This window comes from Fusarium solani (genome assembly GCF_023522795.1).
Source record: "Fusarium solani strain SB1 chromosome Unknown bctg00000003_1, whole genome shotgun sequence".
NCBI lineage: Eukaryota > Fungi > Ascomycota > Sordariomycetes > Hypocreales > Nectriaceae > Fusarium > Fusarium solani.
The window spans coordinates 3,416,332-3,437,110 of NW_027072154.1; the positions used below are offsets into that span (position 1 = coordinate 3,416,332).

A 20,779-nucleotide genomic window follows, 5' to 3' on the forward strand; every position below is an offset into this window, starting at 1 on the left:
GCCTCTGGGACAAGCCAACATGAAAGGTGTTTTCTTGTTTTCTTTTGTCGCTCATTTACGCACTCTCAAGGTACATAGAGGCGGCATGGCATGCTCGGTCATCGGAAGGGATTCGCGGCTGAGGGATTCGCACGTCAGGAAAATGGCGTAAAGGTGCGGTAGAAAGTTGACTTCTTTTTGGCATCTTCATTTGCTCCCATTACAAAAAGGGAACAAGAGGTGTGGGCAGGTTGTTTTTGGGAAAAGGGCGCCGGCGATGCGCATGTAAGAGTTGCTAGTTAATCACTTTTTTGACCCCAACGCCGTGCTATCTCCAATTTCTCGTGAATGCCATCGTGCAGATTCCAAGTTGGGCGTCTGCTACCTGTTTCTCCCAAATCGTTCATGCCACTTTCCCTTGGCCCCCCCTAGACTCTTGGTAGCTCCGCCTGAAGTTCCAGCGGTTTTATCCGGAACTACTTCCAGTTCTACAGTTTCTCGTATGGTGGATACTATAGAGATGCCCTGCTCTGGGTTCTCCGGAGTCGAAGGTGTGGGGGAGAGGAGCATGAGGGCATTGGAGGTGTTCTTTTGACGCAGAGCATATGTCTTGGAGGGTGTTTTAAGAAGAGCAGAAGTGTCGGATGATTCCAGTGTCAGGCTTGAAAGCATTAGCATGGATTATTGGAAACGGCAGATGAAGTGAGAAATTTGTAGGTCTACTTACATGGGAGCAGAGTCAGATTCGAGGAGGGACTGGAGCTCTGGGGTAGCTCGATGAGACGGTAGTTTGTCTCAGAGGGTGTATGTTGGATGGTGATCCCGCGAGATTGGCTAGACATGGCGACGTATTTTCTGGTCAGCCTTGTGTATATGGGGTGTTTGATGTGAGCTAGAGCTCCAGAGTCGAGTGATGTACTTGAGATGGTGGATTTTGGAGTTGAAGTGACGTCGGTAGACGCGACGTGGGGTTCGTTCCACGTGAAAGCGCGACGCTCGCCAAGAGTGAGGGGCTATTATTAGCAACGTGGTGGGTAAGGGGAGATCATGTAGTGCGAGGGTACAGAGTAGGTAGAGTGAGCATGGATGGGATAAAAACGAGCAAGAAACAAAGCATGTACTAATTAATATGTTTCAAGATGGATTTTTCACTGTGTTCTAACATCGGCATGATTCTTTTCCATTATTACTTGTCGATATGACCTTGAATGGCAAATCAGAGATCCATTCAGATGCGTCTCGGTCAGTACCTATGTTTGTGTACATGTACTCTCCTCATCATCTTTCTTGCTAGCCACATGCGATAGTCCCTTTGCGATCATCTTGCATGAGACTGGTGTAAAACTCGACGTAATGGTGTTGCTCTTGACATCTGTGACCAGTCTATCTGTGATGTCTTCAAGGCTACCAACGGTCCAAGTACAATAGATGGGATGGGCACACAAGACAAACCTCGCTCATTTTTAAAAAATCATTCATAATTACAACATCAAGTTTCAGCCATTGACGAGAACAAAGTGGCTGAACGCGTGATGCAATGCATGAATGAACTGAACGCGTCGAGATAAGATGGATGCAGGGCGGGCATGGATGGAATTTTAGTGCCGGGGCTGGGAGCGGGCGGGGGCGCCCCAACCTAAGATTCAGCCCTCATCAGGCGCTGGAAGAGAAGGGAGTTCCCGCTGACGACCGACGCCGCCCGCGCAGGGACCCGATGGACCCCATCAAAATTTTTGACCGCCCGCTGGAGTCAGGGCAGGGCCATTGTTTGTTGCTTGCTTGTAGTGGAGCTGGGGATGTAAGATTCCCTTCCCTGTCGTCTGGGCCAACGGAGGGAGGTGCTTCGAGTCTCGAAATTTGTATCAGAATGAGTGCAGGTTAAAACTATATGTCTCGGCCGAAAACAAGTAAGAGTAGAATATCTCTCTCCTCTATTTACAATTCTCCATCACGTGTGTTTGTTGATGGTTGAGTGCAACCCGACGGACGCAACATCAATCTGTGTGACGCATCAATGTTTACTCTGGATGCGACACAGACCCCGGCCCACTCTCCTCCGCCCGCCTTCCGCTCCCCTCGCCTTTACTCATCTACTGCTACTGCTACTGCTACTGTTGATCCCGGCCTCGCTCTTCCTCCCCACGAACCACACAAACCCAACCCCATGCCCGAGTCTGATTCCGACGAGCGTGCGTGTGCGTGACGAGGAGGCGAGGTCTCGTTTTCGTTTGCGCTCTCTTTCTTCTTTCCTTCACTCCCTCCTTCGGCTGCTCTTATTCCGACCCGAATTCAATCCCTCCCGCCCATCTGCGGCCCGACCTCGAGACCGCCCGTCAACGTCAACACACACGCACCCTTCGAGCGAGGGTCGCCTAACTCCCGACCCATTGTGACGACAACACGCCGCCGTCGCCATGGTTCGCGTTACCGACGATCTGGCCCTCTCGCCCGATCATGTCACTCTTTATCAAGCCGTCGACCCCTTGCTGGGCCATCTCCCTGTCCTCATCTTCCACGGCCCCTCGACCACCGCCAACTATACCCTCAACAGCTCCCGTGTCCAGGTCCATGTCTTCACACCGGCCGGCTTCCACTGTTTTCCTCGCATCACTATCTCGCCCAACTCGGCATTCTATAGCGTCGTCCACTTCCTGCCCCGCGAGTTTCAGGGCGACGAGGTCTATCGTGCCCTCGCCTTTGGCCTGTTCAAGTACTTCACCGAGCTGCCGGAATGTGTAAAGGCATATCTAAAGAACCTCTACCCCACGAGAGGCCGACGTCCGGGCAGTGCACCGGCTCTGTTCAGCGAACAACATGCCGCCGATATTGTCAAGGATATGGTCGCGAGCGACCACACAGCGGACATCATTGAGACCTTACAGGATGCCCTACAGACCCAACACATCAGCAACCTCGACCTAGATCTCGTGCTCCCGCCCGGAGCTATCGTGCCACTCCAGCCCGACGATCTCGAAGACGTTCCCGATGATGAAGATGACATTCTCGACCCGACTCTGCGGCAATACAGTGGATACACTCCTCTGGTGAAGTTGTTTGGAGACCCTGTCTTTCTGCCGACTAGTCGTTTGCGGAGGGCACCCTCCAAGCCTTCTGCACTGAACCGCAGCAAATCCTTCTCCAAGGACCAAAAGGTGGAATTGCGCATGAAGCTGGCCGAGTTGGTACACACAGAGGAGCGCTATGTTGCCAAGGTGAGGGAGTTGGTGAGACATGTCGCTGCTGACTTCCGAGAGAGCGCCGCGGCACGGCCTCCTGGCAGTCTCAGCCCCTCCGAGGAAGAACTGGAGAGATTATTCCCCAAGTCGGCGGATGGAATTCTACAGGTCAACTCAGGTTTTATGGAGGAGATGCGGCGAATCATGGACGAAACGGAGGAGGAGGCCACACGGGATATGGAGACACCTGGCACAAGCTTCACGGGTTCAAGGCTTGGCCGCACAAAGGATCCTAGCGGTGCCCTAGCAATTGCGAGGTTGTTTCTGGAATGGTTTCCCAGGTTTACCGACTGCTACCAGGATTATATCAAGGCCAGCCAGCACTTTCCCTCGTTGCTCAACTCTTTTCTCGACCAGCAGTCGAGCTTCAAGCAACGGGTTGCTCAGGCTGGTGAGCAGACGATTCGCTCTATCCTGATCGAGCCCGTACAGCGACTCCCCCGGTACAGCTTGCTAATTGACCAGATTGTTGGATGCATTCCCATAACGCATCCCGCTCTGCAGCCCATGCTAAAGGCGCGAGACATTATCACAAACATCTGCTCCATGGACGAACCCCTACCGGACAAGCCGCATGTTGCCAGTCGACTTCGAAATATGGTTGAAGCCTGGCCAGCGGATCTTGAGCCTCAGGGGCGCCTCATTGTTGCAGCAGATTTTGTCGAATTAGCACCTCCCTTCCAGCCGATGATGAATCAGTCAGACAAGTCTGGTGTCTTCCTCCTCTTCTCAGATTGTGTGGTCATTCTCAAGAAGATGAGTGGTACCATGACTGGTCGCGACCTTTTGCGCGAAATCGAAAAACCATCAGCAGCCGGCTTGCTCATTTCCATGACCAATGCAGCAGGCGGTCCAGCAACGTACGAATTTGTCTTCACGGGCTGGCACGAGTTGTCAGAGGTCAGATTCACCGAGGCAGCAGATGGAACGCTTTTCTGGATGACTTCAACATCAGAGATGAGGGGGGTTCACCCCGGCGAGCATAGGATCAGCAGTGCGGTCACATCGCGATGCTTCCTCCTGCAGGAGCTATACGAGACCAGGGCTGCCAAATGGGGTGAAGACGTGGTCAAAGCCCGGGTCGAGGCACGCTTCTCGGAGAAGGAGCGCGAAGATCCTACATGGACACTTCGGTCTGCGCGTATGCCAGATAGCAACCTGGGCCTACACGCAGCCATCTTCCAAGAGGGTGCCGACCAACTGATCGAGGGCCGCAAGGAGCCTGCCCCGATCCGAGTGGTTGTTGACCATGATAGGGGCACTAAAGGAGCACCAGTGGGCCATTATGGTGTCGAGATTGTAGTCAACGTTTCGACCAACGACATGAAGCGAGTCTCGATGCTCACTGTTGGATTGAACGGGAGGCAATTCCAGGATGACGTGTTCCTGGAGGATTTCATTCCCACAATGTCACGACGAAGTAAGTATTGTCACGGACATGAGTCAAACAGAACGTATACTAACCTATCCCAGTTATCCAACTATTGAGCACACAGCACAGTGTCTCCAACATGCAATTGACGGCGCCTCTGGTTTCGTACTACTCAAAAACATTGCATGGGCTTTCTCTTTGGACCAGGGCTGAGAAGACCCGATCATTCTTGGGCACATCCCCAGTCAAACTTCTCTCCAGCTTCTGGTCCGGCAGCTCTGCTCATGTTTCTGATACGGCGAGCATCGGGTCCAAGCACAAGCAGGTGCCATCTATCCACCGCAACAACAGCCAGGCATCTGTGGTGAGCTCCATAAAGGGGGGCAAGGACAGTGTGTCTCAAGAGGAAAACCGTCCCGAGAACCCATTGGTGCGGTTGGAGCAAACATTCACAGGATATGTCGCTGCTTTCCAGTCCCGCAAGGGCCTTATTGTCGGCCGCACACTGTTGAATCGCTCTATGGTTGATGAGCTATCAGTCAATGATTTCTACAACAGACTCATCGAGAGTCCCTTTGATTTTGACTCGGTGTCAGATCTAAGCACAGAAGTCATATTTGTGGCCTTTGAGAAGTTCTTGCGCATTGCTTGGGCTGAGCAAATGGGTCCAGTCATGTCGATGCAGTCTCTCGACACCCTTCAGGCGCGTGTGAACAAGAGAGTGCCTGGAGATTTTGCCGACTTTGTCAACTTTTTGTTTGGAGACATGGCACCACAGAACCGCCGCGCTTTCACTGCCCTTATCAAGCTGTTGGCCGATCTGCTGGACGGGTGCGGCAACGACGGTGATAGGGGTGCCCTGACACTTGCATTTGCCGAGTTGCTCGTGTATGATGGGACGGCGCCAAATTACATCAACCTGTTGGATCGCCTCGTGGAGGACTGTGATCGCATCTTCGAGGAGCCTGGCTTGAACCACAGCTTCAATCTTGATAGCACGACATATGAGTCGATCAATTCTGCAATCCGTGGAAAGGCATATACACCCTCTTTGGTCTCCAACACATCATCACTACGGCGCAAGTTTGGCTTCGATACTCTATTGCGACAGAATAGCAAGGATGACCGGTCTTCAGTCTGGCGGACGCTCAGCAAACACCGGAACCCCGCCACTGGTGAACCGGCCAGCCTATCCAAAGCATCGCTGGGCCGTTCAAGGTCCATCGATGACAATACACTGCCCAAGAAGCTGCAGCGGAGACCAGGCTCCAAGGATAACCGTCCGCCCATAGCAGGGGCGTTTGACGAGGTGCAGAGACCTGGCAGCTCACACCGAACGTTGGAGACGATTGGAGAACCAGAAACTGAGCGACCGCCACCGCGGTCGCCAAGAAAGAAGCGGCGCAGCTCACTGTCGGATCTCAAGAGCCTCATGGCAGCGGCGTCACTCGACGACGATGAACCACAGCCGCTGCAAGATGCAAAGGAGACGTCGGAGAAGGTCAACGCGAGCCCCAAGGCGACGACTCCGTCTAGAATACCAATGAGTCCCCGTGTGACTCAGACGATGCGGACCTCGAGGCAAAAGGAGAACCTTGGGGATCCTTTCCCACAGAGTCCACCACCAGAACCCCTGGAAGAGCCAAACAAGTCAGGATCGCCGACCAAGGGTCATAGACATTCCAGGACACTATCATCAACCAACATCCCGACATTGCGCCCATATCGATCAGCACCTCCAGGATCTGAGTCGCCGCCTCGCCGTCAGAGCTTCAGCCCCTCAAGACCAGGAACACAGAGACTTCGCCTACAATCGCCACAGAAACTCCGAGAACGTCTCAACACTGAGAAGCAGGCGGTCGACGAGGTGGATGCGTCTCTCAAGTCGGAGCTATCCAAGATTGGAGAAGAGATGGCCCGCGTTAATAGCACAAGGCCACCGGGCTCCCACTCTGTTGATATGCGACGATTGGGTGCTGCCGTGAGACAGCTTGAAGACCGTATCCCCATGGCGGTTCAGGAACTACAGGAGAAGCACGATGCGATCCAACACGACATGGAAACCACGGTCAAGGCAGCCGAGGCCAAGGTGCGGGCCATCGATCAACTATACAAAGAGGCAGTGGCGGAGAACGAATTACTATACGAAAAGTTCAACGGAGAACTTGGCAAGATTGTCAAGGCGCTCAAGGGCAAAGGCAAGGAAGAAAAGGAAGACCTGATGACACGGTTGCGCGACCAGAGCGAGGAGACGGCACGGATGAAGAAGGAGAACGCGCGACTGAAGCGCGAGATGGTGAGCCTACGCGCGGCGTTGAAGGGGACGACGGAGTAGGCGCTGCTGTCCTCTGGGGGGCTAACTTGGAGGCTGTTTGGGCGTTTGAAAAGGGTCTTTGCGATTACGAGGCGGGGAGTTTGTCAGGTCTTGCCGGAAGGGCTGTATATTATGCGGAGGGCTCTAGGACTGGCGGAGTAACGAGCAGGGCCGAACGGTAATGGCTGGGCCGGGTCTGGTCTGGGATCTGGACCCGGGGAAATGGTTTGATGTCATGTTATGCGAGAGGACTAGAGAATACGAAGTGTCATGATGACGATGTATTTTGTTTGGGTATCATGTGAGGTCTTCAAGATTCATGAAGTGGACTCGCTTTGCTCTATCCAGCATTCAAAGAATAGAGGACCAGCTTGTACTGAACGTATTGGTGTTGTGTTTTGGCCCCCGAGCGAAGAGCCCTGGTTAAGAGACGTCTCGGTTGGTGGTTGAAGATTGGGTTGAGATGGGATCCAATGTTGCGGGTGCTGCAATAACATTAGCTAGTATATTTGATAGACACAGTATACTCACGCTTATAGGGGCGGCTGCCTCATCACGCAACTCAACAGCAAGTGTAAACGTGCTGCCCGCCGGAAGAGGAGGCATCATCTCAGCCGCATGAGCAACACGACGAAGCGCCCCCCTCAACGCCTCATTCACATCAGTCCAATTCACACTCTCGTCCTCCTCCTCCGCCTCGATGCCAGCAGCAAGAAATGCCTCCTCTTCTTGCTCCTCTTCCATTCCCGCGTCACCCCAGGCGGGAAAGGCTTCCACGTCAAAGACCCAGCGCTCCAGGACATCAAACGATTTCGCGGCGTGCATTGTGATTGCTATACGGCGGACGGTGCCCTTTCTTAGCTGGGCTGATACTGCGGCCACAGAGTCATTTATCCATGTGCAGAGGCCTGGATGCCGGGATTGGTGGACGGGGAGGTTGAGGGCGCGAGCGGTGAGAAAAGTTGCCGCTGGGTAGAGGGCCCGGTGGTAAAGAAGCGTGTGGAGGGTTAGAGTGAGGAATGTTGTGAAGGAGGAGAGAAGATTGGCCGCCTGGGAGGAGGGGATCGACGGACCGGGATCTGTCGTCGACATTTTGGTTCGTGATGATGAGGGTTGGTGGTTTGAGGAGACGTGATGGGACGCGTTGAGTGAAACGCGATGTCACGTGATAGTGGTCATGATCTCACAAGGTGTAGATGGCCGGCCTGAAGCCACCTCGAGGATGCAGAAACTCACCAACAAGCAGTCCGACTCTCAGCATGAGCATCAAGAACCCTTGCTGTCAATTGGGTCCCAACATCAAGGCTCGTAGCTGCCTTAATAGCCCAATCCAGGCAACAATTGCCCAACACCCCATCAAAACCTCGTCGTCACTGCCCCGCGACAGCCCAAAGGGATCCACATATAGGGCTGAGGCAGCGAACCTCATGACGCAGCCCATCCCAAGCTTCCCCCTCATCATCCAACCTCCAACCAAACATATAAAACCGCCTACTGACTCCACCAACTAAGGAGGTCCCACTACCGCTCAAGCCACTTCCAACAGCGATCTACCAACCAAGCATACACACACTCACACACTCACACACGTCCAACCATGTCCGAACCACTAAGCGTCGGGTCTATCCTGGCCGGCATGGCGGAAGCCCTGCCTACACACCCTGCCGGAGATGATTCATCTGATCTTGCATCGTCCTACGAGGCTATTGCACTTCTAATCCACGCATATCTCGCCGCTCTCGGCTTCAAGCTCTACGGTTTTGACGAAGACAAGAAACTACGTAAGCTCTCCTTCTCCCAACCTGTCAAACCAGCCTCTAACACAAGGGTTCTAGCTGAATGCGAGGCCCTCGCCCCTCGGCTCCCGCCACAATGGAACTCGGGCTTTGGATCCCTGAGCTTCGTGTACACGCATAAGCAGTCTTCCATGAAGTTTGTCGTCCGCGTCGATCGCATGGGCGGCAAGGTCGAGATCCGGGGCTTGGCCGTCGGTGACGAGAACATCCACCGCTTCGAGCGCAGCGTTAGAGATGTTGTGCAGTCTAGTGGTCTCCCCGTGCGCATCACTGTAAATGACGGCGAGGAGAATCGAAGTGACCTTGCGGAGAAGCTCCGTGGGGTGTTTGTTTCTGAGCAGGCCATCGTCGGTACGTTTCCCATCTTCCACAAGCCATGAATCAACTAACACTCTCCAGACATCCTCCACGACCTCAAAGTCAACATCGTCCAAAAGCTCATCCCCAAGCTCCAGAGCGAAGGCTACGTCGAGACCGCCGAGGCGGAAGCCAACGCCCGCTCCGAGCGACGCGCCCAGGAGGCCCAGGACCCCAACCGGCCGATCCGGGGCGATCCCGCGCCGAACCTGGACGTGCGTCCTCCGCCGGCCAACCCACTCCCGGAGATGGCCCGCATGGAGCCCCGCCCCGTCGCTGACTTCCCACCCCCGGGCTTCGAGGACGAGTACGAGATCAACCGACCCCGGCGCAACCCTCTCGCCGTACCCGGACGGTCGCCGTACAACATCGGCCACGATGATCTGAACCCGCCTGGCCTGGGTCCTCATGATCCCCTTCGCGGGTCTTTTGTCGGCGGAGGACTACCCCGTCCAGGCGGTGGTGCAGGCATGCATCCTACCTTTGATGATCCTCTCTTTGGTGGCTATGGAGGCGACGGTTCTGGCGGCTACGATCCTCAAGCACCACCTGGTGCGCGATGGGATCCCACTGGTCCCGGCGGCAACCCAAGATTCCCTGGCCCTGGAAATGGCAGAGGAAACAATCCATTCGGTGGTGGCTTTGGTGGAGGATTTGGTGGAGGGGATATCATCTAATCAGTCCAATGCCAAGGAAGAGTCTGTACGACTAGAATAGTTAGTCGACACCGATTGTGTTAACGAGATCACGAACAGAATGACAATCAATTAATCATGACTTCATTTCATTTCTTCCTTTGCCTCGTGTATGGGCGTTTCCGTCGTCACAATTATGTCTCTGGGCTCCGACAGATGCCCCTAGCACGATCAATGGGCCGCCCACAGGTTCTTCTAAGTCTATCTACAATTTGCGTCCATTCATAAACCAGACCAAACACATGATTATGCATCAGCCCTGACTGCACGCATCTATCTACTATTCGTTGCTGGAACGAAGATGACGTATTGTTCTCATACCATAACTCTTTTCATGTCCATTTTAGTTGGTTATCAGCCAGACACCTCAGGGGTCCAGATTCTTCAGCAGCGCCCGCATTCGAGAGATCTCCCGAGACTTCCATGCCGATGGCATCGGCAGCTTTCTTGGCGCCTCATGTGCAGTTGCCCCCTAATGCCCTGCCGCCACCTCGTTCAGCTTTGTCTTCTCGTCCTCTGTGAGCATGTTGTACCAATCCTGGAAGTTGGCAGTGTTCTCCCGGCCACAGCGGAGGAAGAATTCGGCCAGGTAAGCCTGGGTCTCGTCGTCTCGCTGTCGCTGGCCAACCTCGCTGAACGACATGAGTTCGGCCTTGGTGGTGCCGAGACTCAGGTCGAGTGTACCATCATCATCCTCCCAGCCCTCGTCGTCGCTCAGTTCATCATCATATCTAGCAGCAGCCATGGCCGCCGCGGCCGCATTTGAAGCAGCCCGCTGGCCAGATGCAGAAATTAGCTCCTCAATGAGAACCTTGATAATCTTGAGCGAAGCGGGAACAATCGTGTACTGATCAGGGTCTGCTGACGGTGGCGGTTGATTAGCGTCTTGAGCTTCCATGTATTGGAGGTAGAGAGTATCTAGAATGGAGGCAGTGGAAAAGTCTCGAATCGATGAGTACATACTCTGCTTAGCGCGCGAGCGCGTCTTGATACGACCGTCGTTGGCATTGACAATCAAGTCGCCCTTCACATTGGTCTGTGCCAGGCGGGCATCGTTGAGGGAGTAGAGCTTTGACAGGGCAATCACACTAAAGCGGTCAGCAACAGCCAGCGATTCGGTCGAACGAAACATACTTCTGTCGGATCTCGTCGTAACCAGCGAAGTTGACAGAGTTCTCGAGCCACTTGGCGAGAACAACCTGCAGACCGCTCTCACCATTGATTTGGATCTGGCTCAGGAAGTCAACAACGTCGCTGGCGCCGGAGAGGGTAAGGCGGGCAAAGACGAGGATAAGAGATTGGATAAATGCCGCAGCTTCGGCTGTAGCAAGTCGGTTGGCAACAGCCTGGAGGAGCTGAGGCAGGAATGGTCCCAGGCGCTCTTGGCCAGCCTTCTCGACCAACTCGGCAGCCAAGCCACCAACTTCGGAAGCAGAGTTATCCTCGATCGAAGAACCAAGCAGTCGGTCAATGATATGCAGGCAGACTTCGAGGCCAGAACGGCCATTGCCATCCTGCCAGTTGAAAACCTGCTGATGATCGTGCTGCAGGGCCCACTTGACAGTCTCACAACCAGGTCGAAGAACCTCGCCTTCCGTGGACTCCATCAGAAGGCGGTTCAGCTTGGGGAACGTAGCAGCGACGAAGCCAGGGGGAGGGGCTCAGATCCATGCTCGGCCAAGACAGCCAGCAACTCGACAGCGACCTACAGGTGATTAGTTTCAATATATCACGGTGCGGGGGGTATGTTTTACCGTGACCAGAGGGTTGTCCTCAGTAAGGTTAGCAACATCAAAGGCCCCGGTAAGGGTAGGCAGGATCTTGCTGCACAGAGCTGCGTAGGACTCGGGGTTGGAAAGGGTGCCAACGATCTCCTCAAACGCCTCGGAGACAATCATGGTAACCTGGAAGTTGCTAGCTCCCAACTGGGCGAGTCTGAAAAGGAGGTCAACAGACTGCACATCGTTGGAGAGAGCGATGCGCGTGTCAATCTTGATGGCGGCGCGGAGAGCCTCGGCGAGTGTGTACAAAAGCTCATCCGCATCCTCCATGTCGCTAGGATCCTTGTTGTTCATGTAGGTCTGGATAGAATTGATGATAGGAATCTGTCTGTCGGGAGTGACGCGTCCGGCTCTAGTCAAACCTTCAGCGGCCTTGACACAGGCGACCTGAACGACCTCGGACTCCTCGCGGGTGATGCAAGTGATGATGCGGTCCAAGAGCTCCACGGGGGTCTCGAAAAACTTGCAGAGGACGCCGGCGACCAAATATCCTCTGGCACCGAGGAGAGGCTCCTGGGGTCTGTTGATGGCATAGTTTACCAGCTCCAAGTACGCATGAGCCACCTGGTTAGAAATAGGCTTCTGCATGTCGTGGAAGTCACTGGCCAGCATGACAAACAGATAGAGGGCTGCCTCCTGACTGCGCCATGAGCCTTCGCCGGTAAATAGGGTCTTGGTGTAGCCGAATAGACCATCAATCGTCTTCTGGTCAAACCACTCTCCCATCTTGATAAGGAGATCACCAGCAGCAGTTCGTGCAGTGTAGTTGGCAGTGACAGATGTCTCCTCGGCAAGATACAGGGAGCAGTCAATATCCCACAGATCCTCCTCTTCCCGAGTGACACGCGAGTAACCAACGAGCATCTTCATGATCTCCATCATCCAGGGCACCTCGTGGGCCGAAGCATGGCCTTGGAGCTGGCCGTCAAGCTCAGCCTGGACGGGAGGAGCCCTGAAGCACTGGTTCAAGAAATCCAGCTCTTCCAGGACGAGGAAGTCCAGAGTATAGGGGAGACTATCCGAGTCCTCCAGCCGTCCCTGTGCATCCTGGTTGATATAAAGCTGCTCGTGGGGTACTTGCATCAAAGTAAGCTCCTCCCAAACAGCGCGGAAGAAGGTGGTGCACTGGGGAAGGAGGAGGTTGGGGAAAACGCGTCGGATTCTCAGCAGGGTCTTGACAACTTGAAGCTTGAGCGCAATGATGCTGTTCCAGCTATCAGGTTGAGAGCCCTGGGTTAAGTCGGCCTCAGGCAGGCGGCTTGCCAGAACGGTAATGAAAAGGGGTTCCACTCGGTCAGAAGCTCGTCAGCAAATGCCTTGACCTCCTTGGCGTGGTCCTCCTTGATCATGTTCATAAGGTCGAAACATCCTCGGAAAGTGGAAATAGCAAGGGCTCGAAGCATGGGCTTTCGGTTTTCGTCGAGAGCGACCTGAGTCAGGACCTTGGTGATGTCACGAGCCATTGAGAAAAACTGGTCTTCGCTGAGACTCTCGTCGATGAGATCACTGAGGACTCTCAATGCACCGTGGAGCTGGGCATCGGTACCCGTAGGGATGACAGCGAGGATAGTGGGAAGGAGGTTGGGCCACTGTTCGGGAAGTCGTGCACAGCAATCTTGCCTGCAGCGTAACTGCAAGAGCGAATCTAGTCAGTACTCCGAGAGAGCGTAGGTAGAGAGAGCCAAGCAAAGGCACAAACCTCGCAGCGAGCTTAACTTTGCGGTCACCCTCAGGACTCAAGCAAAGGTCAAGCAGGACCTGCTTCAACTGACCCCGGACGTCATCAGCGATAGGGAGTGCAGGCTCGTCATCGGCCTCGTCGTCGCTCCAGTTCTTCTCGATGAAAATCCGCAAATTACTAAGGGCAGATTGGCGAATGCTTGTATCGATCGAGGTGTGGGAGGCAATGTTGGCGAGGGACAGGGGAAAGGCGGGATTGGAGCGGGCGCGCTTGAGCTCGATCTCGGCCTGCTGTCTGGGACCCTGCTCAGACAGCTGGGTGTTGGCAAGGAGCTGAACCAGCTGGTCCTCCATGATTGCGGCAGATGCTCAACACAGCGGCAACAGAAGGAGACAAGATATCGAGGGTATGGAGGAGGTTGAAGGTAGGCGGGGAGAGAGGCGGGATAGATTGATGGTGATGGTGGGGGGGAGAAACAAAAAGTGGGCTTTTTGTGAATGGGCAGGCGCGCTTTGGTTGCTCAGTTGCTGCCCAGCAGTTGCTCCCGTTTGAATCGCGGGGCAGCTGCGCCTTCACGTGTTTTTTTCTTTTTCCCAGGGCCCTTTTCTGTTTCCATGGTGAACCACCTCCTTGGCCTCTCACTAGTCGGGCCTCAAACGACGACACTAGTCGATTGGAAGAGCACATTCTAAATGAACCATGGCAATGGTTTCGTTTGGTGGCATGGGTAAGGTGAGTGTCCGTGTCACGCACGGTCTTGGCACCGAATCAGGACTGTAGACAAGAGCAAGACATTGGATGCTGCGCAGTTCGGATGCATCATTTGAAGAATCACATCATAATAACTCGACAAACCTGTGATTCACAACCATCTCTTTGCGACACCGGACTCTGAACAGTCCAAGCAGTGGCATGCAACGGGGGCGTCGCATCGGCAGTTGGCAGCCGAAGCGCACGCAGATTCCAAGTCAAGGTCGACTTGCCGAGCCGGCTTCGGGGTGTGGTTTTTCCGTCCGAGAGACAACGCTTCAAGGTCGACGATCAGGGACTGACACACTGTTGGTTCAGGGTGCAAGGTCGCGCATCGCATTCATTTGGGGTCGACCAGGATTGGGCATGCATTGACAAGTGAGCAATCTGCTCCATAGGTATTAGTGTGCATAGCAGCACTTGAATACATGGATGACCTAACCGTCTGTTGATGAAGCATCAAGTGTTTTTCTCTGAGCGATGTCGGTTGATTCTGCCATTACATCTCTCAAGTCCCCTCATTCATCGCTTCCAAGGATTCGAGACTGGTCCCCCTCAGATCTTTTACAAGGGTCTTCTCCTCTCCGCCAGGGATGCCAGTCTTCCAATTGCGAGGGCGCCATGTCGTATGAGGTTGGTCGACGGTCCCCAATTGAGCGAGGTGGCCAGGAAGCCGGCAAGACAAGACGCACCACTGATGCCATGCTTGCTTTGCCTGGTACGATAAGTAACGTATCGATGGGGCTCGCATCAAATTTTGAAGTAAAATTCTGCTTTCACGAGCTGGCACGTGGTTCGGTTGAGAAAAATATGTTTAATGTATACTACCCTGCGGCGAAACGATCTCGGTATCCGATGGAGGCTTGATTAGCCTAAGGAGGCTTGTTGAGGAGGCTGTTGTATCTCAAGCCATGCAGAAGTCACCCAAGAGCTTCCAATGCGAAAATGTCAAGGCGCTATCAAAGTCCAGGTCCGGAGAGATGGATGGCATGAGGCCATGTTCGGAAAGAATCCGGAATGAGATCTTGAGTGAAATTGCCTAGATTTTACAAATCTGAGGGAATACGGTGACTTCCAAGAGATATGCAGATAAATGCTGGCATCACCTCCAAGTTCCAAGAGTTTGGATAAGATGGATGAGTTGACTCGATGAGATCGAGTAATACCTTTCTTCGCAGGGAGGCTAAGATTATTTAGGTGCGACGCTGCAGCATCTTAGCCGTGTCGTTGCGCCGATAAGAAGCAAATCTGTCCAATAAGAGGCGTCTATTTACGCCATACCGGGGAAGCCGCCCCTCACGGCATGGCTCTTGCCTGTCCGGCTCTGATAGCGGCCTGGGGCATGTGCAGGTCATCCAGGCGGCCACTAAACACCCGCTTCCACGCTCTTTCGCCAATTTATCAGCCCTCCACTTGGCTTGGTTGACAGCACTTCATCCCGTTCTCGGCGCTTTTGCTGTTTGAGCGAAGAGACATCGAGAGACATGATATCACACCGTCAACGCGAGCTGAACCTTGCCTCAATGACGATTCTCTGTTCTCACTGGACATGTCCTGGTGGGGGTTCCTCCACCCCGACACTTGGGACCCTGGTCACATCGCGTTGTGGCTACAATCTCTTCAACCTACTACACGGTCCCGAACCATGTCTCTTGGAGTGACCTGGAGTGTCGGTGGCAATCTGCTCGAGTTCGGATTGCTGTTCAGTGACTGCTCTGCTGGGTCTTCAATGGGTGTTTGTCTGCTTCTTCATGGCCATCATGGCACAAAAACTACACTGCTCTTCAAGAGCTGACGACCACTTACCCAAAACGCTATAGGTGCACCTCCCATGCGGAGGGATCGCCCATCCTTCGTTCGACAATCCACACCGAGTGGCCGGCGGCGATGGTCCCAGCGCGGTTCATCGGGTAGCTATCTGCAACGGCCAGGTCTGGTCTGGGGATGGATGGCCAGACTGATAGCGGCGGCTGATAACCTTCTCCATCAGATGGGGTCCCGTCTTGTCTCCCCTTGCTCCGCGGCACTCGACCATCAAGCCATAAATACCGGCCAGCGCCCTCCACATTCAGACGACCAAGACACTGAGACAGTGGAGAACCTCCAACCGGTCACTTCTTTGACAAGCAATCCCTTACACCCTTCTCTTCTTGGTGACACTGGATCTCATCCCAATCTACCCATCTCTCGTGTCACCTGCACGTCATCACCCCTCCTCCAAGGCAGACCCTTCTTCTTGTGGTTTTAAGCTTTTTCTAGAACTCTTTTCGCTGCAGTTTTGTCTGCACCCTCCTCTAGATTGCTTCCAGCCTCATATTCTCTGTTTTATCCCTCCAACTCGTTTTGTCGTCATGGCGACTGGCTCTCGAGCTAAGTACTGGGCTGATAGGCTCGCCGTCGAGTCGGAACCCGGCTTGACGAGCACCCAGCTTATGGTATGAAGATATTTCAAACCTTTGCGTTCCTAAATGGGGCGTAAACAGGTTCAATTGACGAGACCGAGCTGTACTGAACTCTTATGCAGCTCACCAACCACGATCTGAAACCGGTCGAGAAGGAACGCCGTCAATGGGGCGCCTGGAACTTTGTCGGCTTCTGGATCGCCGATTCCTTCAACATCAACACTTGGATGATCTCTTCGTCCATGATTGTTGCTGGCCTCTCGTGGTGGCAGGCATGGCTGTGTGTCTGGATCGGCTATAGCATCACTGGTATTTTCGTCGCCATGAATGCTCGTGTCGGTGCCATGTACCACATTGGTTTCCCAGTTGCTAACAGAGCTGCCTTTGGTATCTGGGGAAGTTTTGTGGCCTGTCCTGAACCGTGCCGCTATGGGTATGCTCAATCTTGTTTCTGTTTCGCCGCTCGTCACTAATACCATGGATAGCCTGCGTTTGGTACGGAGTCCAGAGTTACATTGGAGGCAACTGTGTCTATCTCATGATCCGTTCCATCTGGAAGTCTTACGCGGACATTCCCAACACCTTCAGCAAAGACTCGGGAACGACCACAGCCAATTTCGTCTCCTTCTTCCTCTTCTGGGTCGGCTCGCTCCCCGCAATCTGGTTCCCCGTCCACAAGATCCGACATCTTTTCACTGTCAAGGCATATGTGGTCCCTGTTGCTGGAATTGCTTTCCTTGCTTGGACTATTTCTAAGGCTGGCGGCATTGGTCCTATTGTGAAGACATCCAACAAGGTCCATGGTAGCGAGTTGGCATGGCAGATTGTTAAAGGCATCATGTCCTCTATTGCCAACTTTGCGACCCTCATCGTCAACGGTAGCGACTTTTCTCGTTTTGCCCGCAAGCCCAGAGATGCGCTCTGGTCCCAGCTCATCACCATCCCGATCGGCTTCGCCCTCACTTCCTTCATCGGCATCATCGTCTCATCGGCATCTTCCGTCATGTACAGTGAGCCTATCTGGAATCCCCTTAACTTGCTTGACAAGTTCATCGACGACGGTAGCTCCGCTGAGCGTTTTGGAGTCTTTGTCATTGCCATGGCCTTCACCCTTGCGCAGCTTGGTACCAACATCGCCGCCAACTCCGTCTCTGCTGGTACTGACATGACGGCTCTGCTTCCTCGATGGATCGATATCCGCCGCGGAGGATACATCTGTGCAGTCATTGGTTTCGCCATCTGCCCTTGGCAACTGCTCAAGGACAGCAACCAGTTTACCACTTATCTTTCCGCCTACAGTGTGTTCCTTAGCTCCATCGCTGGAGTCATGGTATCCGACTATTACCTCGTGCGAAAGGGGTATCTCGAGCTCAAGGAACTCTATGATGGTCGCAAGGAGGGACCTTACTACTACACCTTCGGCATCCATTGGCGCGGATATGCCGCCTACATTGCGGGCATTCTGATCAACGTTGTCGGTTTCGCCGGTGCCGTCGGCCAGACCGTGCCCAAGGGAGCTACCTATATCTACAACGTCAACTACTTCTGCGGCTTCCTGGTCTCGCTCAGCGTGTACTGGAGCTTGTGCAAGATTTTCCCGATCCCCGCGACGAGCAGCCGCTGGATGGAGGTTGGCGACGAGATTGACGACCTGCGAGTTGGCTATGACACTGGAAGCCAGAATTACGACGAAGAGCATGTTACGGGCCCAGTGCCTAAGGTGGCTGATGATATGAAACATTTCTGAGTTATGGTGCATGAGCGTGATGATTGGAAGAGGTTATATGAGCGATGTCTATCGTTAGAATGATTTAGTTGAAGGATATCCCGTTTTGTTGGCTAAGAGCCCTTGAACCTTATTTGTCCCATGACTTGGCGTGTTTTTTTTGTTTTGGTGTGCATCCTGAGCACCGTTGTTTCCTGCGCCCCTCGATTTGCTAGACATACAGGGCACCCCATGCAGAAGATGGGTTAGGTGTACATGCAAGAACTATTCACACAGAGTTAGTCTCTACTTGTGGGGCTTGTGACTGTACAAGAAGCCCATAGAGCAAGAGGAAGCATCTTATGCTTAGGAGTATCTAGACAGGTAGTCATAATGAAAGCCTATGCTATAATTGAAAGATCGACTCGGGCAACTGTAGTCTTCTTGGGATTATTTAATTCTTCCCCTTAACCTGATGGCCCAGCCACACTTCTCTCCATGGTTCCTTCATGGCTCAAGATGGTACAGCACGCTAGGGTATGTGGCGCCATGTCTGAGAGCAAGTATCCACCATGGCGCACTCCGCGGCCTCTTAACCATTTTTTAATCAGCCGATCCCCAAGCCCCGTTGGCTCAGTGGTAAAGCGTATCACTAGTAATTCAACGACATGATAAGATCACTGGTTCGATTCCAGTACGGGGCATCACAATCACCAAGCGATCAGATGAATCTGATCGCGCTCTTTTTGCGCTTCTATGTCAATAGTTGGTGATGCTTTGTGGTGGTGTTGAGGCTTGGTTGCCTTTTTTTGTGTTGCATTGGAACGGCCCGGCACGTGCGACCTTATCTGGCTTAAGGTTGGTGCGGGATGACGTTGGGCCGCAGGGTGGTTGGGTGCTCCTTGTCAGTGTTCTTATGATCGGGAACACCGGAACGGAGACAAATGGACTTATACTGGTCTTGAATTCCGTGGTGAGGGTCTAGTTATGTTGCTAACGAGTGCTATCATAGGTAAAAATAATTCCTTTCAGCCCCTATCCATACGTTGTACTTGCGTTGCTTCTTTTCATCTGCTCCTCTGACACCATTGACATTGATTCCCTTTTTATATCGGTGACTTCCATATTTGATATAAAAGGTTATCTGGCGAGGGCCAAGAGATGGGTGCTCATTGTTTCCGTGACAATAACATCGCTGTATTCGGCCATGTACTCAACCCCAAAGGCCTTAGCGATCATATTGGCCATCAACGAGATACTGACTTTCCCTGGATCATCTGACCACAAATTGCCTTTTAGGGTCGATCCTGTCGCCCCAAGCTCCCAGCTTAAACCGATGTGACTAAGATTACCCAGTCTGCCCTGGTTCTTGCTGTTTTCGACAATACCTCGGCTCTGGTCAACAGTTATCATCTATTGCGCACCGTAGGCGAATGTGTGTCACAGAGGCTGGCTCGGGCCCCAGCTCCTCTCTCAGATCCATATGAAAAATAGTTCTGGGGTAGTCTATAATAATTGCCCACTATATATAGCATTTGGTGCTCTTAATCAGCTTAGAAGAGAGTGCTGACCGCAATGCTTTTTGCCGCCGACGATGCCGTGATTGGCAGGATTAGTCGAAGTGCCTTCTTAGAAGTGGTTTATATACTGGGCATATGATCGAAGCTCGTGAGTTCAACTCCCCAGGCGGTGCATATTGGGAGCATCGACAGTAAGGGAGAACAAGAAGTCTTGGATGTCTTGCCAACAGCTGCGCCTGGTCCCATATCAACATTGATCCCGGAGCCCTCATCTGTGTTTTACAGCCTTCATGATCAATATCGCAGCCCCAACGCCACCGACTGAAATTGCAGATTTGTGGTTATAAGTGCGACGCAAAGTTGTGTATGCAAGCTCTGCTCCTGCCGACTGATGAAGCCATCTCTGCGGTAGAACGACAATGATAGAAGGGCGATGTTGCTCATATCGTGGTGGGAGCCGGTTCCTAGGCAATGAGGACCACTGCCCCCAACCTAACTCGCACAGATCATCAAATCTTGGATGACGTCCTTTTGTAGCCCCTTTATATATGGTGGGTTCATGCACGTGCGGTGTGGCTAACTTCTGGTTGGGGATCATAGATGACCACCACAAACCCTTTCCCGCTGCTCTTTTTGATCAGCAACACGCTCCACGCATGTCAGTTCTGAGTATATATCTCCGTGTTAGCAACAAATGGGCTGTGAGAACAGTCACAATGTGCTCTTCCCCCCTTGGAAAAGACAGCAAACCACTGAGAGGGAGGAACGAGGAGCTCTGTTTCCGACGCCATACCCTCTTTTCATTTGCTCTTTATTGGCTTCGAATGCGTTCTTGACTAGGAGACCAATCAGCTCCGATGCCAACTTGTCCAGCCCGAGATGCGCGATCTCGAGTGCTATATATAATGATAGGTAAGTGGCAGAGTAGAACCGATGCAAAAAGGATCGTACGTGGAGAAGTAGGCATAGGCGATACACCACCACAACAGGAGCCAGAAGGCTCTCAACTTGGATCAATGCTTCTCTTTTATTGGTAAAGCTGAGCGTTGTGATAGTTTTTGAAACAGGCTCTGCATGTGATAGTATAGGTTCAGATGTTTATTCGGAGGAGGAGCCATCATGGAACTCCTTCTCCCTTCTGAAAGAGGTAACTCAGGAAAGGCCAGCTTACCCAGAAATCACAACCGAGTG

The 20,779-nt window shown here is 53.2% G+C and overlaps 6 protein-coding genes across 6 annotated transcripts; 3 read left to right on the top strand and 3 right to left on the bottom strand.

Moving 5' to 3' along the window:
• Positions 1–360: 360 nt before the first annotated feature.
• Positions 361–821, bottom strand: MRS44_006633 (uncharacterized protein; the record flags this gene model as incomplete). The annotated part of the gene is made up of 2 exons (XM_065621837.1): positions 361–640; positions 703–821. 2 exons carry the CDS (start codon positions 819–821, stop codon positions 361–363), a joined length of 399 nt encoding a protein of 132 aa, XP_065477909.1.
• Positions 822–2,393: 1,572 nt separating this feature from the next.
• On the top strand, positions 2,394–6,922 carry MRS44_006634 (uncharacterized protein; the record flags this gene model as incomplete). The annotated part of the gene is made up of 2 exons (XM_046272957.2): positions 2,394–4,635; positions 4,689–6,922. 2 exons carry the CDS (start codon positions 2,394–2,396, stop codon positions 6,920–6,922), a joined length of 4,476 nt encoding a protein of 1,491 aa, XP_046139756.2.
• A 296-nt stretch (positions 6,923–7,218) lies between these two features.
• On the bottom strand, positions 7,219–7,993 carry MRS44_006635 (uncharacterized protein; the record flags this gene model as incomplete). Its single annotated transcript, XM_046280496.2, has 2 exons — positions 7,219–7,386; positions 7,433–7,993. The coding sequence occupies 2 exons, from the start codon at positions 7,991–7,993 to the stop codon at positions 7,219–7,221; spliced, it is 729 nt and encodes a 242-aa protein (XP_046139755.2).
• A 505-nt stretch (positions 7,994–8,498) lies between these two features.
• MRS44_006636 (uncharacterized protein) lies at positions 8,499–9,731 on the top strand (the record flags this gene model as incomplete). Its single annotated transcript, XM_046283774.2, has 3 exons — positions 8,499–8,682; positions 8,737–9,048; positions 9,097–9,731. 3 exons carry the CDS (start codon positions 8,499–8,501, stop codon positions 9,729–9,731), a joined length of 1,131 nt encoding a protein of 376 aa, XP_046139754.1.
• Positions 9,732–10,221: 490 nt separating this feature from the next.
• On the bottom strand, positions 10,222–13,564 carry MRS44_006637 (uncharacterized protein; the record flags this gene model as incomplete). The annotated part of the gene is made up of 6 exons (XM_065621838.1): positions 10,222–10,667; positions 10,713–10,837; positions 10,884–11,371; positions 11,504–12,743; positions 12,800–13,150; positions 13,230–13,564. The coding sequence occupies 6 exons, from the start codon at positions 13,562–13,564 to the stop codon at positions 10,222–10,224; spliced, it is 2,985 nt and encodes a 994-aa protein (XP_065477910.1).
• Positions 13,565–16,312: 2,748 nt separating this feature from the next.
• MRS44_006638 (uncharacterized protein) lies at positions 16,313–18,110 on the top strand (the record flags this gene model as incomplete). Its single annotated transcript, XM_065621839.1, has 3 exons — positions 16,313–16,396; positions 16,486–16,750; positions 16,849–18,110. The coding sequence occupies 3 exons, from the start codon at positions 16,313–16,315 to the stop codon at positions 18,108–18,110; spliced, it is 1,611 nt and encodes a 536-aa protein (XP_065477911.1).
• Between the last annotated feature and the right edge of the window lie 2,669 nt (positions 18,111–20,779).